We start from the raw sequence: 21,334 nt of genomic DNA, 5'->3' as shown, positions 1-21,334 counted from the left end.
TTGGGGACGTCCGGAATGAACTGCGTCCACCTATGGAACCAAGTCGAGTCCCTGGTAGAGGTCCCGTAGCGTGGGTTCTGCTGCAAGCGATCAAACGGGGCCCAAAACGTACAATTCCCCTCCGGCCCGTGTGCCCCGGTGCAGCTACACCGCCTGCGCCCTCGCTGGCTACAGAACCGGTAGCACAATGGTAGATGATTCGGCCATTCCAATAAAGCTTCTCATAGACTAAACGCGGTACTAATTGCACGTTTTATAAACTTGCACCATTAACGATTAGGGCCGGGTATTAGCAAGCTAAGCCGCAGCGGCTTGCCGCTGGATTATTTAATAGCGGCTCTGTCTGAGTCATCGCACAAGAGGCCGCTTGATGCATTCCTGTTCCATCGGCGCGCTTTAATGCACAATGAAGGCATCGCGCTCGCTGCGCACACACAACGCGGAGTGTTTGCAGCCTCGTGGGGAGGAGAGCGCGGGGGCGGTGCGGGGAAGCCAAAGCGACTGCCGCCCTCCCTGCTGCCGGCATCTTCCGTAGACGGTGGGACAGTCGCGTGCCACGCGGCGCACGGGGAACCTTCCTCGCCCACATCTTGCAGGAGAATACAACATACAAAAACAAAACGATGGGACTAATAAAATGGTTTAGGCGAGTCGCCTTTGGGAAGGTCTAAATCCAGCAGTGTGTTGCTCAGGGCTGTTAATTAAATGGAGGTGGTTAGGGTGGCCACCACGACGGTGGAATATCGCTACAATGCGGGAAGAGGAACACACCGCGGCTCAGACGTCATGTTATTTGTACTCGGGCAAGACCGAATTAAAATAAAAAAAAATTACGTGATTAATTCCGGCATTAAAGATTCCTCTGCTTAGTAGGAGAGGGTTAAATCAGGCGGTGCAATTATAACTGTGATGTTAAATATCGTTCATGTTTAATTTGGTCGCTCGTTCACTTGTTGGAGGTCTTCCAGAAAAATTACGAGATGTGAAATGTGTTTTACACAATGTGCATTGTGTGTGTGTGTACATACACACAATGTGCATTGTGTATGTGAACATACATCACTTGCTCGTTGCGTTATTCTGTTCAACTAAAAGTGCACTGCAAATGCTTTTAGCGGCAACGAGAGATGAAAAAATGGCAACACATTTTGTAATTTTACGTGGAGCCACTGCGATTGGCAACATCATTTTAAGCGCTGTAGGCAAGCAACATGTTGACGATTGTGTTCGAGGTTCCGCTGGAGACGGCACCCAGCCGCCCGGCACTCGCGAGCGCTGCGCTTGAGATTTAAACATTCCTCCTCTGGTTCGCTGAAGAACCAAATCAATCGCCATGTTTTACCCACGCGACAATTTTATTTGATTGGCGCTGTTGGGCGTCAGAGGGCAGAGATGAAGACCGGCATGAGACCTGCGCGGCGATCCATGCAAAGTGATCGTGAAATGTGAATCATGACTTTGGTCGTGAAAGCCTCTGCGTCAGCTTGAGAATTGGCGACTGCCTGTTCATGCAAACGACATGCCCACACTACCTTGAGATTTGACAAACGAGGCAGGCAACAATACAGAGGAGAAACTGTAGAAATTACTAAAAATGTATTGAATTGCAACCTCGCATCGTTGCAAATCTTTGGATCTCTAAGAGGTCAAATCGTTGAATGTTAATTGCTAGCAAGCGCATACCATTCTGTGCCATTAATGAGTCGGGCGGCAACAATACCATCACACGAAGCCTGCGCAGCGCCACGCGTTCCGCCCCGTGGTTTAATTCCCTCCCGTCGTCTCTCTTCCCAGGTTCTTATCTTAGCCTTGCTCGATTCCACAAATATGTCACGCTCTTGCCTCTGACAATTCTCATAACACTGTTTAGAAACATGCGTTTAAGAGTATTAATCCTGCTGTACATTTCCACGTGATAAGCCACTTCGTTGAGCTATCATTTGGGGCCAGATCACTTCCAAAAAAGAGCTATATAGCTCAGTGGGCCTTACCTGGTTATTTTTTTTTTAATGTTTGAATATTTTATAGTTTAATTAATTTGCCATTGCTGATCCTCAAGTGGAATGCCCGCTCGTCTCCACGATCCATCGCGAGCGAGTCGCCACTGTCCCCGTGCTATTTTTGTTTGCTGGGAAGTCGGGGCTCACGGAGCTGCACGACGCAGGAAACACCGCGGCTTGGATCTCCGCCTCAATAATTAATTAGGGACATTATCGGCCGTGATTTTCCCGTGCTCATTAGGAGAGAGCTGGCGCCATCGTCACGCACGGTCATCGCCGTGAGACGGCTGTCCTGTCGAGGTGTTCACAACACTTGGTCCCGAGACAGAGATAGCCGCCGTTTAGCGTTAGAGAAAGTGCTGTTAGGGAGCACTGACTCGTTCCTGCTACAGGAATGTGGAATTCCCCAGCACTTGCTCAGGACTGTAACCGTGAGATGGCCACCACCTCCATGGTCATAGAGCAGGAGATCGCTGTCTGGCTGTTGACTTTGACGATTCAAAACGTGCGCCGTTCGAGGCGATGAGCGGCTATCGCGTGGCGGAGGCGTTGAATGCCACGCTGCAATCGGTATTGCGGTGCCCGGCTCGGTGGCGGACGGGGCCTCTGGGCCCCCGTGTCCCCTTGCTCTGCACGAGCGCGAGCAGCTGTCGCACGTTGACGGACCAGCGCGGCGCTCCCGTGGCCGACAAGCGGAGTAACCGTACCCTGCACGCTGCCACAGCGGTGTCGTGGTTAGCACGTCTGTGCTCGCGTCTGTGCTCGATTCGATCTCCCGGCGCGGCAGTTGTAACGAAGGTGCGAGCTTCTCAAATGTCCGCCTCCGTCTACCCGGCGGTATTGATCGATGCATCGCGGTTATCGCCAGGTCGCGTGCGGTGGGGTGTTTCAACCTCTTCCAAAACGCGGGGAAGAATCGGGGAAGAGATGCTCTTTAGAGGTCGCCCTGATGAATGCCCTTCTGCCAGCAGTGGCGTGAGAAAAGAATTGCAGGACTGCACCTTTGCCGTGAGCTATCCTGGGGGGCGTGCGCGCGTGACGGGGGCTGAGTGGTGCGTGGGAGGCCGGTAGCTGCAGCGGCATCAGTTGTCTTTATAGTTCCCCTGCGCCTATCATCTCGCCGCACAGCAAGTGAGTTACTTCATAAAATACTTTTATATATATAAAGCATATATCATGAAGTGTGGTTTTTAATTGCGTGCTTACATTAGGGCCCACAAGCGAAATGACTGAGGCCATCTCATGGCTATGTTTTGCGTAATGAAAGAACCTCCGTGAAGCTGCATGTGGTTATTGAGATTGTAAAAGGAAACGTCGTGAAGATTTCTCAATTCCACCGCTGTGTGCTGCAATGTGCTGCAATGTGCGGCGGTGGGGGCGATTCTCGCCGCGCCCCGAGTGCGCTTTCTCCCCGCCCCGCGTTGACATTTGCTGAAAAGACGCTAAACGCCGTGGCTCGTTTGAGCGACGAAGCGTGCGTGATGTGCGCCGACGCGGTTCATCTGGCGGCCCACCCCACGCGTTTCGGTGTTTCTGAAACCCCTCGGCGTCGTCTGTCGAGCGTAAACCTCCTCCTGTGAGCGGATGATCGAAATCGAGATGTGATCGTGGCGACCGCACCTCGCCAAGGCCTTCCACCCTCTGCGCAGTCGACACGCGCTCAGTCCCCCGTCGTCCACCCCGGGGGTCTTCCCGCTGGGTTTCCGCACACGTCAAGATGGATCCGATGCCCGTCCCACCAACCGGCCTTCCGCCATCCCCCATACGCTCCGCCCAGCGCAATAGTCTCTTGCCCGATCCTGTCTGCACCGCTTTGTGGGGAAGTCGACGATGGTTGCCCTTTGGAGGGACTTGCCCCTGGTATAGGAATGTGGAATTTCCACCACTGGCTCAGAACTGTAAACAGGAGATGAGCACCGCCTCAAGGCTCATTGGCGCCGGAGATCAGTTTGACTTTTATGTTTACAACACTTACCTGCCACGTTCTCCTCCAGACTTGCGCTTTGCTGAGTGGACGAGCGAGCCCGGGCCAAGTTTCGGGGACCCGGCCGTAGGGATGCCTCTGCCCCGCAGCTTCGTGTCGACATGAATCGCTTTCCCATTCCGAGACCCTCCCAGTCCCTCTGTCCTCACCTGTTCCTCAAGCAGCCCCACGGATGTCTTGCGACAGCTGATTTGTAAGAATTGCCGATTACTCTCTTAGGAAGTTCCATATTGTTCTTATTGTTATCCCTTGTTTATCCATAAAAGCCTCACCGAGTTTTCACAGTAGGGGGCGATGTTGCAGTGCGTGATCCCAATTGAGTAAGTTTCAGGTAAAGTTTTAGCGTTGGGATTTATGCCAATACCCGTGACATTGTACGTGTCTTTTCGCTAAAGGAGGAAAACAGAGAAGCAGGAGGAAATCCATGGAGAACATTGGGAGAGAGAGAACATACAAAGGCACCTGCATTGCGAATCAAACTCAGGCGATTCTAGCTGTGAGGCCACGAGTGTTACCACTGCGCCTGCTTGCCACCACCCAGACTTGTGACCACTAGGAGGTTCTAAATGAGGTCTCTGTTTGTTTGAGGCAGGGCGTCGTGGCTTTGCTTCCTCTTTGTGTGCTCACGCCACGAGTGGGTGGCACGGACAGCGCTCCCATGATGCACGCAGTTGCATAAAAATGTCCCCCGGTAACGATGCTGAGCCGGGTAAATTTTTTTCCGCGAGATATGGTAAAATAAAAATATGCTCAAACCTGGTTAAACAAAAGTGTTTTATTAATTATGATTCAATTATAATTGCTACATAAGTCACGTAAGTAAAAATAAAACGTTGAAAATTCATATCAGGCATTGACCTAAATCCACATTTTTAATTAAAAAGGATAATTGCATGGGCAAGCCTCTACCTAGGAGTGGATGGACCATGGAGTACGATGTTGGTGATGATGGTGGTGGTGGATAAAGCATGCCACAATGTGACACGAACTTTGGTACAAATCCGGCACGAGACTCGGTCTGTGCCCGGCGCTAATCTGCCGGTAATGCTGTTGCGCGATGAGGGGGATTTTCCGGGCGCTGCGCAGGACATATTTTTTGGTCTCCCCTTCACTCCGTCCCTGGCCGCGGCCGGCCACGTGTCACCACCTACTCGGGTCTCCCAGCCACCCGGAAAATATTTGGTGAGAAATTGAGCCTCGGGTGAGGGCGCGTGAACGTCACCGTTCCCTTCCTCGGTGCCCCGCGCTCACTCGCCACTTCCACTGCCGTCTCGTGGGGGGGGGGCGTGGTGACGCAGGGGGAAGATGAAGCCACAGGACCGCCCCTGCAATCAATAGGCGGCACGTAACGATGCGGGCGCGGTGGATGGAGCACCGACCTCTGAACCCGGCGACCTCGGTTTGACTCCCGGCCGTAGCTAACGTCGGCAGCGAGCGATGTCTGAACGGTTTCTGGAATATCCCCGCGTTCACCAACCCGCATTGGCCAGCATGGCGCGGTATGGTCAAGCAATCCACATGGCCGGCATGGTGTGCGGAGGGGCAGTCTCCATGCAGCAGTGGGGTGATAGAGGGCTGCGACGTATCCATCTGATGTAGCAATGCATCGATTCCTTGAGCGACATCGATCCTTATGCCCTTGATGCATGCGTCGGATTGGATGGTTAAGAGTCGATCATTCACCGTTGCTGAACTTCGATACGAAAATTATTTCACTGATGTTACATTTTGGCTAAATGGGTCAAACAAAGACTGCAAATGAGACATTTGATTCTTGAATCTCGAATCGATTGGCGACCTTGGATCGTGAGAATTAAATCACTGTGGGGTGGGGGTGCGTTGGGGGGGGTCGTGACATGCCTAATGAATAGCTTCCACGGGAAGTTACTAATTAGGGCTGCTTCTTGCCCTTCGAGCTTCAAACCTATTGCCATGAATATTAATGGAAGTATTTATGTGTGTGTGGATGTGTGATTATGTGTGTGTACAGTATGTGTGATTATGTGTGTATGTGGGGAGCGGTGGTGTAGCGGTTAGCGCGCTGCCCGACGTACCTGGCCACCTGGGTTCGATTCCTACTCACCGCCAACACCTGTGACGATTATTTGAATCGGTCCTGGGCCTCCCCTAGGTCGACTCGGCCTCAAATGAGTACCTGGTGCGATGTGTAAACATCGCCACTTGGGAGACAAAGGCCGCCGGCGTGGTGTTGGCCACCCACCCCCTCGTGAGCTGTGCCGGCCTTCATAGGTGCTGGCTAACAGCACTTGCCCCAACAGTCTGTTAAGGCTATACGGGGGCTCTTTGTCTTTTTTGCGTATTTATGTGTGTGAGACTGTCATGTGTGAGTGTGTGGGGAGCGGTTAGCACGCTGCCCTGTGAACCATATGACCCGAATTAGATTCCCGCTCACGACCAACACCAGTGAAATTTGTTTGAACCGGTACTGGGCCTTCCCTACGTCGACTCAGCCTCAAATGAGTACCTGATGCGGTGTGTAAACATCATCACCAACCCCCTCGTTTCATGTGCCGGTCTTCATAGGTGCTCGTTAACAGCACTTGCCCCAACAGTCTGTTAAGGCCATACGGGGGATCTTTGTTGTTGTGCACTGCATGGGAGTGTGTGTGTGTGTGTTAATGTCTGAATGTAGGTATGTATACGAGTGCGTGTGTGGTGTGTGTATTGATTTTGCATCATTGCATTGACCTTTAGCGAGAGCTGCTGTGCTGGGCACGCAGTCTGCACTGCACCCGGGCCTAGCGTGGGAGATGAAAGGCGCAAGTTCTGCACACTCTGCTATCTGCGAGTCTCCGCGGAGGGCAGTCGATCGCCGCCGGCTGAGCGGGACTGTGGCCCTTCCGTGTGAGCCGCGGGGGTGGAGGGTGGCTCTGCAAGCTCCTTTCATGAAGCCCCAAGTCGTGCTCACCGTTGCCTCGAACAAATCCATCCGGATTTCCGAAACGATTCACATTCCTGCACGCGGGAGCAGAGAACGCGAACCGAGTGATCTCCTGCGCAATGAGCACTGAGGCCACCGGCGCTCATCTCCTGTTCCCAGCCAGCTCCTGAGGCCACGGTGGAAATTTCATGCGGCGTGGAAATTAAAGTTTATCCAAAGGACAACCGCTGTTGATTTTACCGCAAATAGGCGGCGCTACCTTAGTCGACCCCGGACGGATGATGAGCCGAGTAAAATCCCCCCCCCCCAACCGGGGTATGAACTCGCGACCTTCCGATGGCGAGCTCTACGGCCAAGCCACCTGGCCGGTAGCCGCCCTCTCATGAACGCACGCAGCCTCCCGACTCGTGAGCGAGGCAGCGCCGCCTGGCCCGGAGGTCTCCATGGCTCGGGTTGCGTTGAGGCCGGCGAGCGGCGGCGATCGCTGTTGGACTTCGCGGGGGCACGCGGTGCCGGTCGCGTGCTCGGCGAGAGACGAGGCAGCACGTGCTCCCTTCACAAACCCGCGCCCGCACCGACCAGCGTGGTGACGTACGGCGGTGGTGTCGGTGATGTTTACCGACTCGCGTGTAGCCCTTGACGAAGAGAGGGTTCTCTTAACGGCAGCGAATGCAGCAAGCGCTGCTCGGTGTTCGTTGAAAAAATCCTATCGGGCGTCACGCGCACATGCGCACATCGGCACATGCGCTCGCACGCGCGACCGCAAGCGGCGCGACGGGTGTTCAGGAAATCGAGCAATCTCGCGGCTTCCATGTCAGCTCGTGGACTTGGCGCCCATGTGACCCTGCCGACCGCCTGCGTGTGCCCTCGTCTCAGACGACAAGTGCTGCTTGCTGGGTGTGGCAGCCGTCGCCTTGCCAGCGGTCAGTCGCCTCCCTATCACTCTTCTATGGCTGCCACTGCCGTGGTTACTCTTCGCGTGAACATCGCTCATTGGTTCATCCACCCGTGTTGAGGACTCGGTCTACCGACCAGGCAGGGCGCTTCGTCTCATCTGCACTGTTCAGCCACCGCACTGCAGGTCACACCAACGCACGCACTCATTCACTCGCCCGCTCATTCAAACACCCACTCACCCACACTGCTGGTCACAGGCTTCTCTCTCCACTTCTTATCTCGCACGGCTCCACTCTGTAATTCCCTCCCATCGTCTCTTTCATAGCTCTCGTAATAACATTTGGTCAATTGAAGAAATACGTTGACTCCTTATCTGTTACATCTCTGATAACGCTGTTTATTGCTGACCGCTTGATGTGTTTGGCCTTTGGGCCCTGTGCTCTGCCACTGTGATTAATAAAAGAAAGAGAGATGACATCTAACGTCGCTCTGGTTGGTCTCAGGGTCTTCACTCTCCACCTTGCGTGACATCTCAGTTTTACGTGCAAGACCCCGTGACAGGTGCACGTCCACGGCACCTCGGAGGTGAGGTCACGAGGTCGGAGAGCGGTCGGCGCCCGGAATCATTTTAGCGGTGGCGGCGTGGTGAAGCGCCTGACCTGCTGGGTGTCGCGGTTGTTTTTGGGGATTTTCGCCGGGATTTGTGTTGATAGGAGGCCTCGGTTGGGCCTGAAATCGGTCACGCAGAGCGCCGCCGGTGCAACGTGCGAAGGAGTGAAGCTCTCTCGGTGAGCTGTGGAGGAATGTGAGCTGGGCGGGAGCGAGCAAACGTGGTTAAGATGCAAACATTCCTTCAAATCTTATCTGTCCGTGAATGTGTTCCGAAACGGAACAAACGTGTTTAGCTACGTGAAGTTGTACAGAACGCACGAACAGTGTTTCTCTTTTGACAGGGCTCCATCACTGATATGGAGTGCACGTGTCAATAGCATTTGCTAAATAAGCCTGACCTGGTTCAGAGCGTGATCTGCGCAAACAGACACCGCTGGGCAAAAATTGTCTGTAAAGAGTCAATAGGCTGATGGATGTAAATGTGGCCCCGTATAATGTAGATCTGCTGGTATATGCCATGATGTGGCAAGCGCTTCGTTTGAAATAACAAAACCACACCTGCCCATTTTTTTTAAAGAAGCTGAGCATCTAAAAGTATGTTGTTGTCAACGGCTACGTTTCTGCAATACTTCCGAACTGGACATGTATTTTTTTTATTCCCGCCATTTCGTGTGGAGGGCCGGCCCTGAACGGCAACTTGGGAAATGTTGCTGCCCTAATCTTGGTCGATCGAGAGGGCTGTATCACGAGGAAGCAGACAGCCGCACACACAAACATGTGCGCTGCGGTTTGACTTTCCTCTTAACGTCAATTACAGCCACTCTCAATACACCATTGGATGAAGGCCTCCCCACACCGTGCCAGTCATGGGGATTTTTTTTTACCATACTTCACCACGCTGATCAGTGCGAGGTTGGTGAAGGGGGTTAGAGGGCTTGGGACTGGTTCTGATATCACTCGCCCACTGATGTGGTCACCGGATGCACGGTGGCACTGCTCTCTCTACCCCTCGTATGAGTGCTGCCTGTCACAAACAAAAATGCAATGTTTTGGTCAAATTTATTTGGAATTATATTTGATCTTGTGTGACAAGATGACATGCCGGTCACAATGAACCCCTGGAAGTGGGATGAGTAGGGATGTGCTGATCCACTCCGTAGGAATGCGGCGATCTACTCCAGGCAAGACAGTTTTAGCAGACGCAGAATCTACAGCGCCAAGAGTCCGGATAATTTGTTGTGATTTGAACAATTTATTGTAACTTCTGCATGTTCAGCCAAGACAGGAAACGTGTAGGAGAGAGCACGGCCGCAGAGGAGATGGATCGATGAAACCGTGCAGGGTTGCCGTTGCATTTTCGGCAGACGGCCGCAGCACACCCGGCGTGTTGCGGCGCGCGTTGGAATGCGCTCCGTCCACTTCGGGGTGCTGCGAGCGGCCCGCACCCACAGTCCCCTCTCAGTGTGTGTGCATTCACACGTGCGTGCGTGTGCATTCACACATGTGTGCGTGCGCGCGCATTCACGTGTGCGTGCGTGTGTGTATTGCGGGGAGTGGTATTTTGCGCGCTGCGCCATGAAACTGGCGACCCCAGTTCGATTCCCGCTCATGGCCAACAACAATTCCCGCTCATGGCACCTCTGATTAGCACGATTGGCTACGTGTACGGTGTGAAATAAGTTCAACATACATACTTCTGAACCGGGTCTGGGCCTCTCCTAGATCGACTCGGCCTCAAATGAGTACCTGGTGCAGTGTGTAAACATTGCTACTCAGGAGAGAAAGGCGGCCGGGCGTGATGCTGGCAATCTACGCTCTCGTGTGCCGTCCCGGCCTTTATAAGGTGCCTGTTAACAGCACTTACCCCCAAAAGTCGATCAAGGATATAGTAAAAAGGATCTTTATCTTTTGTGAGAAGTAGTGGAGCGGTTTGCGCGCTGCACTCCGAGCCCGGCGACCCGAGTTCAGTTCCCAGTGACGAATATCTGAACCGGTCCTGGGCCTCCTCTACGTCGATGTCTTCACTAGGGATACAAAGGCGGCAAGGCGTGGCGTTTGCCACACTCCGCCCACTTGTAAGGCCTTTCTAGGCTTGATTGATGCTCGCTAACAGCAGATGCCCTGCAGCAGCGCTGTGTGTGTACGTGTTGAAGGATGTATGTATGTTGAACTTCTTTTGCAGTGTGATTGTTCCCCACCACCACCACGGCGCATTTGAATGTGGCAGTGTCTGCGTGCGCTCGTGAATGCGCGTGCCGCGGGGTGTGGGTGTGAGCGTGTGCCCGTCCTCCTTCATACCTGGCCCCTCCACCCCACTCCTGTAATTAACGCCGCCTTTATTCTGCATTATTCACAGGTGTTTTCTTGCCTGCCTTTGTTTTTCATTGTGCCGGTTGCGCCAGCCATTTAGCCTGCGGCGATGTGGGACTTGGGCATTGTCATCAGCGCCTCAAGCCGAACGCCTGTGCCCATGCTGAACCAGTTTTGTCGCTACATTGCGGCATGGCACTTGGATGAAATTGTTCTCACCACGCTGGGTTATAATGTCAGTGCGAGACATTTCACTCTTTTGTGTCTGCCCCCTGCATTCCAGGGGCAGCGATCCTAACTGGACAACCGGCGTGGCTTGTCCACAGCTGCTTTTCTTAATGAACTCCCCATACTTCACCGAGCTGGTCACTGAAACCTTTGTCGGAGGTCACCGTGGATCTCGGCGCGGCTTCGCTCTCTCGCGTGCACTCCCCCCCGATGCCCTCTCCACGCCGTTCCGCTCGCCCCGTGGCCTGCCCTCACCTCCACCCCCCACGTCGCATCTCCCAGCCCGCGGTCACGATCCCGCCAGGGTTGTCGCGTCACCCGCAAGCGTTGGTATCGACCCGACGAGGGACGTCCGTTGTTTCCCAACCGCTTATCGCGCGCTGCCTCCGTCGTGTTGTAACTCTCCGCGCTGCGGGGCGGTGAGTTTACACTCCGCGCGTCCACATGGCACGTGGGGTGCCCGGCCAGCGAGCTCGCCGACGGTTTTGGCATTACGTGCGTGTGGTCGGCTTGGCGATGAGTCGGTCTTTGATGATGTTACGAAATGGAGGCATTGCCAAAGTAGAGCGTGATGCCAGCGAGCGGCTGAAGGTTCCTCTTTTGATTGTTATTCACCCCTACCCCCTGCCCCCCACGTGCCGCCGGCCTCACGTCGCGAGACGAAGCGTGCGCGCGGTAAACCTCGCTGAGTGGCGCAACCGTTCACGTCGGAAAACGGCCTGTGGAAGTGGATCTTGCAGAGCTACCTCTGAGACCGCTGCCAGTGGTGCGCACACCGTGGAGGGCATCGCTGTCCCACCCGCCCTGTGCATGAGAGTGATGTTCGACGCACGGCAGCCAAGCTGGCTTCTTAATTCTCAGAGCAGGAATTTAGCCAAATCTAGTGCAGAAGCAATGAAAATACAACGTTTTGATCACCAACCCCACGTCACGAGATACCCCAGAATCACGTCACGTGACAGCGAGAGTGCACAATTGATAGAACCGGCGGGGAGAGGCCAGCAGCAATGGAAGTCTGCGCTGTCGTGCCGCAGCGCCGACGTTGATGAGAATCATGGTGGGGGGCGGGGGGCGGGGTGGGGTAGGCGTTCGCTTCTCCGCTGTGGCGCGGCACCAGCAAGGTGGCTTTGAAGTGGCGGTGCACGATGTCGCGACGTCCCCGAGCTGTGGTAAATCAACGCGCATCATTATCCCGCGTTAATATTTTAACGGCCGCCGCGAGACCTGCTGTCCTTGAGATTGATGGGGACTGCGGGTGCGGCCCACTCAAGGTTTTACGGGGGGCACCTCTGCCGCCTGCTAGCGAGACCTCGCGTGCTTTTCAATTGGCGGCGCTCTACTCACCTTTCTCTCTCTCGCGGAGCGCAAAGCGTACAGGGGGGGGTGGGCGCTGCCCCGCGAGGTCGCCACGGGCCCGCCTGCCGCCCCCTGCGTCGCCTCCTCCGTGGAGCCTACGCCATCTGGTGGAGTTACTGATATCCTGTGGAGTTGCCCACACCTGGCGGAGTTGCCCACATCTGACGGAGTTGCCCACATCTGGTGAAGTTGTCCACATCTGGTGGAGTTGCCCATATCTGGTGAAGTTGCCCACATCTGGTGGAGTTGCCCACATCTGGTGGAGTTGCCCACATCTGGTGAAGTTGCCCACATCTGGCGGAGTTGCCCACATCTGGTGAAGTTGCCCACATCTGGTGGAGTTGCCCACATCTGGTGGAGTTGCCCACATCTGGTGGAGTTGCCCACATCTGGTGAAGTTGCCCACATCTGGTGGAGTTGCCCACATCTGGTGGAGTTGCCCACATCTGGTGGAGTTGCCCACATCTGGTGAAGTTGCCCACATCTGGCGGAGTTGCCCACACCTGGCGGAGTTGCCCACATCTGGTGGAGTTGCCCACATCTGGTGGAGTTGCCCACATCTGGTGAAGTTGCCCACATCTGGTGGAGTTGCCCACATCTGGTGGAGTTGCCCACATCTGGTGGAGTTGCCCACATCTGGCGGAGTTGCCCACACCTGGCGGAGTTGCCCACATCTGGCGGAGTTTCCCACATCTGGTGGAGTTGCCCACATCTGGTGAAGTTGCCCACATCTGGTGGAGTTGCCCACATCTGGTGGAGTTGCCCACATCTGGTGAAGTTGCCCACATCTGGTGAAGTTGCCCACATCTGGTGAAGTTGCCCACATCTCGTGAAGTTGCCCACATTTGGCGGAGTTGTCCAGAGGGCGGTCGCAAGGAACACGATCGGCGTCAGAGGTGTCTCCATTTAACCGACCCCCGTACTGAGTACAAAAAACGAGGACATCTCATGGAAAGAAGAATATGTCACAGCACCAGCAGAGGAGAGAGCTGCATTCTCTAGTGGAAGTGCATTATTAGACAACGTACAAAAAACTGGGACTTTTAATGCCCTGGGAAGACTTACAGATTTCCCTTGACAGAGGTTAACACCACCAGGAGGTTGTCATGGGAAATCTCTCCCAAGCGGCAAACCTTGCATCACGGCGTTCAGGCTGGACACAGGTGGAACCGCCACTCTGCATGAGCAGAACCCCATTCTGTGTCTGCACGTGAACACAAATATCTTAGTCATTCTGCCAATTGTCTTTTTGAACCAATATTGCCAGCAGCATTTGTTTAATTAAGCAAACTTTGAACCAGTTTCGGCCTTCTGTGTCTCGGCTTCAGAATAAAGCAAATGTTGCGGGGTTAATTATAAAGATTTGTCTTTGATCAAGCGCCCCCCGCTACACTGGGGCGTATCGGATCACTTTACGTCGCATCTCATCTCAACACATTTGAAAGGGCACCCCCAGTGGCAGCTGTCCCAGTGGGCGCATAGTTTGTTATTTGCACCGATGCTCCATCTACACAAAGGGGCCCATTTCACCGCAACATTGCAGGCGGTCTACATTACTGCTGCGCAGGATTTCGTGGTTGTGCCGTACTACTCTCTGACGCGTGTCCAGGTTCTACCGTAGCTGTTCGGCGCGACGTCCGACGTTTCGCTCAAGCGGCTCCCGGCACGTGGAGCGAAATATTTGACGTCGTGTCGGAAAACGCGTCGTGCGACTGGAGTTTGTTCGAGGGAAGGAACGCACGGCAGAGACCCCCACTCCGCCGCCGTCACGGGGGCCGCGCCGCCGGGCGTGGCCAGGAATGACACGGGCGCGCCACGTGGGAGGAGACTCGCGCCCATCGGTGTGTCGGCGCGTTACAAAGCGGAGGTGCACGGTCGCGCACGCTTCACGGCATCGTGTGCACCGGAGTTTATTCCGTGGCTTCGGGAATTAAACTGCGCCGGCTTAATCCGAGTCCCGCAAAGCAGAAGGTCAGCGTTACCGGTGCCGATGACGAGGGCTCGCTCCAGGTTCTCGCTGCCTAATGGCGCGCCGCGTGTATTGTGTCCGGTGCGCAGGAGTGGCGAGCGCGTGTGGAGGCAGTGCCACGCTGTCACGCCGCACGCCCCGCTAGTGCTGCCCGCACACCCCGGGGTGACACTCCGCTCCCCTCCGCTCCCCTCCGCTCCCCTCCGTTCACCTCCGCCCTTTCCGCCGCTTGCGATTCGCTGCTCGCAACTCCTCTTTCAAATCTACAAAACGAGCGCTTATCGCATCGCCTTCTCTTGCTGAAGTACGACCGTTTTCTAAGACGTTATTTTTCCTTTAAAAAAACACCCATAAGTGCAGTTTATAGAAGTGCGCTCGCGATCCCGTGCCTGGCGACGCTGCACGTCCACAATGTGCTCTGTGGGTGCCTCTGGGTGACGTTACATAATGGACGAACTCGGCTGGCGGGCCTTTGGGAAGGGCGGGCGGCGTTGACCCCACCGAGGTCACGCGGCTTCACCGCTCACCCTCTTCACTGTAATTTTACGGTGAATAATATTGGTCGTGAAAGCTCACGTGTTAAACTACAGCAGACTTGTCACCAGTGTCATCTTGCAGTCGCGCTACTGTGCGGCTCTCCGAGGCGTTCTCGGGTCACGCCGCGTGTCGTTCGGCGCGATGTCCGACGCTTCGCTTCTCGAAGCCCCCAAACACGTGGAGAAAACGTTGGACTTTGTGCGGAACGACTCGTGACAAAAACCCGCGAACGCGTCCGAAGGCCTATCGCCTCATGTCGGCTGTCGTGCGGTTGACCCCGTTATAATTAAATTTCGCTTACTTTACCATAAATGGACAAGCGGTCGAAGCTGCGCCACAAACCGTGAATGGAAAGTGCCGACTGGGAGAGCGTTTGTTGTAGCCCAGCGTGCGAAGACGTGCCCGGGTCGCTGTGCTCACGGCGCGCAGGGGAAGGGAACAGCCCCGAGTGCGAGCGGCCAGTTTCAACCGGCTGCCAGGGATGGAACCAAAACACGCTAAGAGTTGGGAATGAGCACGCGAGGGTTTTGTCGACTTGATTTCCCCTTTCTTGCCACTGCGCGTTTGTCCTCCTCGGGGGAGTTTAATTAGCGACGGTAGCGGCAGCGCTCGTGCCGGGCGCGTAGGAAGCCGCACGGCGCTCGGATAACGGCGGATCTGCCGGAGAGGGCGCGGGAATCTCTTTGATCAACGTGGCCGGTTTTCCCTCGAGCGAGTCCCTGGAGTTGTGATCATCCTGATGAGGGTTATCGTGCCTCCCCCTGACAAACAGAGTTCTTGCATCCACGCTTTCAACCTTAGTTGGAAGGCGTTTACATATTTTTTTAATATGTTTTAATTTGTTTCCTTCCCGCCTCCTGCATGTTTCACATTGCAAGTGCAGTATGAAGGATCAGGATTTGCATGGCGTTATTCAGCATTTGGACGTGGCGCCTCGGGGTGCCGTGCACGTTGCCCCATCCATTCCGAGCGCAGGCTTCTGACCGGTGCGCTTATAACAGCTTGGCGCTGGGTTCAATGCATTTGGCGGCCAGGCGGCAGTAAAGGTCGGAGTGGCAAACTCGCAATCACAATGTTGCGAGTTTAAGGTCAACTTGGGCCAGAGTTTCTGTAGAGTAGATAACATCCATACTGCTTAGTGGAAAGCGAATATCGGTCGTTCCACATAAGCAGCTTTAAATGAAGGATTTTAAGCAGTAGCTGCGCATCACCACCGAGAAAGCATTCCTCAACGCTTGGGCACGCGGACTGGTTGACGTTGACCGTACTACGGAGTCCAGTACAGAGGTGCATTTGCTTACTGAGGATTTACAAACGCCTTTAGCTAGACCACACGCTGTTAACACGCTCGCCCCACAGCCTCTTGTGTTCACTGCAGTGGCAGAGGTGGCGACGCTCAAGTTAGAAACACGCGGTGGCTGTCGGGTCGAACTTATTCCCCTCTAGCACCCTATCAGTGCGCCTTTGACGCTCGCGGTGACCGATACGGACTGGTCGTCGTGCGGACCGTGGACACGCGGCAGACCTCGTCTGACCACGCGCCCTGCGAAACGAAGCCACGGGCTTGGCGCTACCCACGGGCCGTGGGATGCCCACGCCTGGCTTGGTGGTAACCGAGTCGCGGGCAGCGCGTGCGACGGTGCTTCGTGGCTTCCCCGGCTGCGGTGGTTTGTAGCGGGAAGCACCGTGCGACGCAGCGCGGGAAGCGGGCACGGCCGCTCCGCTCCACACGCGCGATTTGAAAGAGAACAAGACGGGGCGAGTGCGGTCGTCTTGTGCCGTTTGCGTCGCGCTGCCTCGGTTGAACGACATGCGATGTTGTGTTGAATGACGCACCGTGACTTGCTCTAACCCCCCGCCGAATTGCGCTAATCGGTGAATGTTTTCTTTTGCATAGGTTGTTGTGGAATGGGTAATCTGCTAAAGGTCCTATCCAAGGATATTGAGAATATTCCACGCTTTTTCTTGGATTTTGAAAGTAAGTTTTTTTTTGCGCCCGGAAACGAGAGAACGATCGCGCGGGTGGGGGGGGGGGATTGTGCGTCGCGTGCGCAGAGGACGGTGCCGGTCGGGGAAAGAGGGGGCCCATGCCAGGGCCCGATGTTAACGACGTGAGACCACCGGGGTGTCGGCAAATTTACAGATTGAGCAGAACCACAGAAATTTACGAGCGCTTGAGAGTCATTCACTGGCACGGTAAAACCACACGCAGGCCAAACCACACGCAGGTCAAACCACACGCACAGTCAAACCAAGGCAGGTCTCTTGCACTGCATCAATTCTACTGCGCGCCGGTCGTGCGGCTGATGAATTAGCGACGAGTGGACGGTGGAGACGGCACTTGCGGGCCCCCGTGCGTTGTTTTAGCGGCACTGCCCAACTTAATGACGAGCGGCCGAATTGGTCTGCGTTCCTCCAGCGCCCGATATCGTGGCGTAACGCTCGCGTCGCCAAGAGGTTCAGGTGCCCCCCCCCCCTACTCAGGGGATCTCTGGAGGGTGCGCCACCCCCCCCTCTTATACAACACAAAATAAAATCAATGGCAGCAACTCTCGATGTCAGTCATGGATGTTTTTCCCACTCTACTTCACGCTGGGCAGTGCGGGCTGGTGAAGGGGGGGGGAGGGGAGGAGAAGGGCAGGATCAGTTTTGAATATCACGTGCCACTGATATTAACCGCTGCCCAGAATCAAACTCGGGTCGCTAGTTTGACAGCGCAGCGCTCTCACAGCCCGTAGCCCCACACGGTGCGTCCAACACCGATGCGCGCACACCGCCAGGGTAGCACGTATTTGGGTCGTAGTCGCGCATTCACAGGGACCGTAGATTTTGCGACGGGGCATCCGGCTAACGATCACGCAATCAGGTTTTGCTCTCTCTGGGATTAGCAGCACCTTGAGCGGTGCAGGCCTCGGCGCCTGCAGTGGGTCCCGGGCTCGGGGTTGTGCGATCGGCAACGATCCGATCGGCCAGAGCGGCCGAGCCGTCCTCTCCGCCGTGCGTCACGCCTGCGCCGGTTTGCACAGCGGCCACGCGGATTGCGCCTCCTGCAGCAGCGGCCTCCGCCGACGGCGCGCCCTTGATGTCAATCGCTCGCATTTTAAAAATTCAGCTCGCGTCCCCGATTCGGAAGCGGCCGCGCGTGCGCTTTCGCCGCGCGGTTAAAAACGCTTTCCGGAATTTGGCGCGCGACGCAGCAGATAAATGGGAAAAGGTGCAGCCCTGCAATTTCCCGTTCACGCCACTGCTGGCAGAAGCGCCTCCGCTAGGGGGAGCTCTAGAGGTCCCCTCTAGGGTGGTATTTGGCCTACTCTTCTGCACACAATGCAGCAGATGTCCTCATAAACGACAAAATAAGCTGCTGCTTTGGACGTCATCCAGTTGCCTTTGTGCCATACGTAGCGATGTCCGGCGTCGCGCGCTCGCGGCCCCCTCCTTGGCACCGCTTCCGTCGTCTGTCGGGGGTGGGCGGAGATTGTCAACATGGACCCCGTGAACCGCGGCGTTTCCCCAAAAATCCCAAGAGAGCATGCGAGCGAGATCGCCACAGTTGAGTGGCTTGGCTGGCATCTCCCCCCATGCCCTCCGTGCCCCCCACGCCCCCTCGCCGCCGTTCCCCGAGCCCAAGGTTGAGAATCAACGCTGCCGTGCCTCGCTTTGCCGGACTGCACTAAACGCGCCGCTGTGTCTGCTCTCTGCGCCCCTCTCTATCCCCCCCCTCTCTTCCTCTTCTCCCTCTCCTGGTTTCTCTCTCTCGCCCTCTCGCTATCTGTGCTGGTCTCCCTCCTCCTCCTCTTCTCTCTCTCTGTGCCTACAGGTGCCTGATATGGGGAACCTGTTAAAAGTGCTCACTTGCACAGACCTTGAACAGGGGCCAAACTTTTTCCTTGACTTTGAAAGTGAGAGCCGTCGTCGTCGGTGTGACGCGTTTGCTTGTTCTGTCCGCTCCATGATGTCCTCCACTCGGTTTCTCTGCGCTTGCCGTGCGACGTTGTCCATAGGCCTGGCGCCATCCAGCAGTGCTCGGAAAGGAAACGTGCACTGCATCCCTTTGTTATCGTCCTGACAAATGCTGCGGAGATGCATGCATTTTGCCAAAATAAACCAATTGTATAAGACTGCAAATATAAAATCGGAGCCAGCCTATGTACAATGTTACTTCTGCAGTGTTGTCGAATGCCGTCGTGCGTGTCGCTGTTCCGAGTTTTACTTTTGTTTTTGGTCGTCCGGTTGTCACGCATGCCGATCATCGCACACACACGCATGTGATAGCACTCGCAGAAGCGCATGCACTCACGCACGAGAACCGCCTGCACGTTCATCCATTTGTGGATCAAAGTGAGATTCCCCGAAGGTGGGGGCTGCTCGCAGCCTGGGCCTGACCACGGCTGGGGAACACGGCGGAACATCGCATGGCGCTCTGCAAAGATCCGTTCTCATCATCGTCGTCATAATCGTCGTAGACGTCATCGTCGTCATCATCGGCATCATCATCGCCGTTATCGTTGTCATCATCGTCATCTTCATCATCAACATCGTCGTCGTTGTCATAAGTCAGTTACGTTAATTTGTTTTATAAATTTCAGACTGAGGCTGTGTTTGCGTGCAGTGTCGCCCGAAGTCAGCGGTTGTCATTCGCTAAACGCCACGAGGAAACATGCATGGGAGCCCTGCACGGCAGCGTCCATCTCCACAACAACACATTTATCAAGCGCATTTCCTTCCCTGTGGCATGGCTGTGGTGGCTGGTGGTGGCTGGTGGTGTCTGGTGGTGGTGGTTAATTATCGTGGCGGTGGTTGTCGGGCCGGTGCCGGTCGATGGTAATTGGCGTTGGTGGTTTCGGCGCGTACCCCAAGATGCGCAGCCCACCGAGGCGGAGCGGGACTCGTGGCAGCAGGTGAACGGCGTGCTGCAGCAGAGCGAGGGCATCCTCACCGAGCTGCAGGCCTACCGCGGGGCCGGCCAGGAGATCCGAGAGGTGCGCTCACCGCTCACCGCTCGCCGCTCACCGCTCACCGCTCACCACTCACCGCTCGCCGCTCGCCGCTCGCCGCTCACCGCTCGCCGCTCGCCGCTCACCGCTCACCGCTCGCCGCTCACCGCTCACCGCTCGCCGCTCGCCGCTCGCCGCTCGCCGCTCGCCGCTCACCGCTCGCCACTCACCGCTCGCCACTTACCGCCCGGCCCACGGCGGCAGCGGAGGCCTGGCCGGCCATGTTGAGCCTGCAGGGCTCCTCGCACGGGGGGCACGGGGACACGTGGGGGGCACGGGGCGGGTGGAGGGGGGAGCACGTGGAATGGGGGGGGCACGGGGGTCACATGGAGCCACACGCGGGGGGGTGGGGGTTCGGGGGACACGGTGTCACACGGGAGCAGCGGGGGGCATCAGGGATGCGGGGGACACGTTCTCGTCTGTCTGTCTATGCGCGGTCGATCTCTGCCTTCTCCACTCTGAGGAACCGTCGCCCAAATGCTGTTGCATGTTTTTCATTACAGTCAGCGTCAGAGCAAACCTGACGAGTTTGTAATGACCGTTTGTGCATGCACGCATGCGCACACACGTGTGCATGCACACGCAAACATGCGCACACACATGCACACGCACACACACGCACGCAAGCTGCACTCCCAGGACCGCCCTAGAGTGGGGGAGATGCACGGCATAATCGGCACTCGCGGTTGCAGTCATGCACATAGCACGCGACATACACAGCGTTCCCCCACACACACACACACACAGGTGTGTGCGCGATACGAATGGCAGGTGGCAGCGGTCACTCCGCGGTGCCACTGGGCACGTTTTTCACGGCGTTATTGCCACGCGACGTGGTGGCTCAGTGGAGCCGACAACGCTCGTGACATCTAAAACGATTTCCTTTTTGTTGTGCGTGGTGGTTGTGGTGGCGGCGGTGATGCCGGGCCCGCAGGCGATCTCCAACTCCAACGACGTCGAGCTGCAGGAGAAGGCGTGGAAGGCCGTGTGTCCACTCGTGGCCAAGCTCAAGCGCTATTATGAGTTCTCCCTCTGCCTGGGTAAGAGGCCAGCCTCCGACTCTCCCAGCTCTTGCCTACCGCAGGGCATGGCCGCCCAGCGGTGACATTTATACCTCGCAGCAGCAGCAAGGACCTGATGATGATGATGAAGATGATGTTGATGGTGACGATGGTGATGATGATGATGACGATGATATTGATGACGATGGTGACGATGATGATGGTGACGATGATATTGATAACGATGGAGACGATGGTAGCGTTGGTGATGGTGGTGATGATGATGGTGGTGGTGACGATGGTGATGATGACGGTGGCGGTGACGATGGTGATGATGACGGTGGCGGTGACGGTGGCGGTGACGGTGACGGTGGTTGTGACGGTGGTGGTGACGGAGACGGTGGCTGTGGTGGTGGTGGTGACGGTGGTGGTGACGGTGATGGCTGTGATGGTGGTGGTGACTGTGGCGGTGACTGTGGCTGTGACTGTGGCTGTGATGGTGGCGGTGACGATGGTGGTGACGGTGGTGGTGACGGTGGTGGTG

The 21,334-nt window shown here is 55.9% G+C and overlaps 1 protein-coding gene across 9 annotated transcripts in view; it reads left to right on the top strand.

Moving 5' to 3' along the window:
* Positions 1-21,334, top strand: part of CYRIA (CYFIP related Rac1 interactor A) — a 62,443-nt gene that overhangs the window by 20,922 nt on the left and 20,187 nt on the right. For 4 of the 9 annotated variants that reach the window (XM_078875750.1, XM_078875743.1, XM_078875734.1 and 1 more), the window contains 3 exons: positions 16,693-16,773; positions 19,653-19,774; positions 20,724-20,829. In XM_078875750.1, the coding sequence (XP_078731876.1) occupies positions 16,704-16,773; positions 19,653-19,774; positions 20,724-20,829 (298 nt within the window). In that variant the 5' untranslated portion in view covers positions 16,693-16,703. The other 5 variants (XM_078875726.1, XM_078875708.1, XM_078875699.1 and 2 more) reach the window with 3 other exon arrangements.

Source organism: Lampetra fluviatilis, chromosome 2, assembly GCF_964198595.1.
Source record: "Lampetra fluviatilis chromosome 2, kcLamFluv1.1, whole genome shotgun sequence".
Taxonomy (NCBI): domain Eukaryota; kingdom Metazoa; phylum Chordata; class Hyperoartia; order Petromyzontiformes; family Petromyzontidae; genus Lampetra; species Lampetra fluviatilis.
The sequence above is the reverse complement of the archived record's forward strand: the minus strand, read 5'-3'. Positions and strand labels throughout refer to the sequence as shown.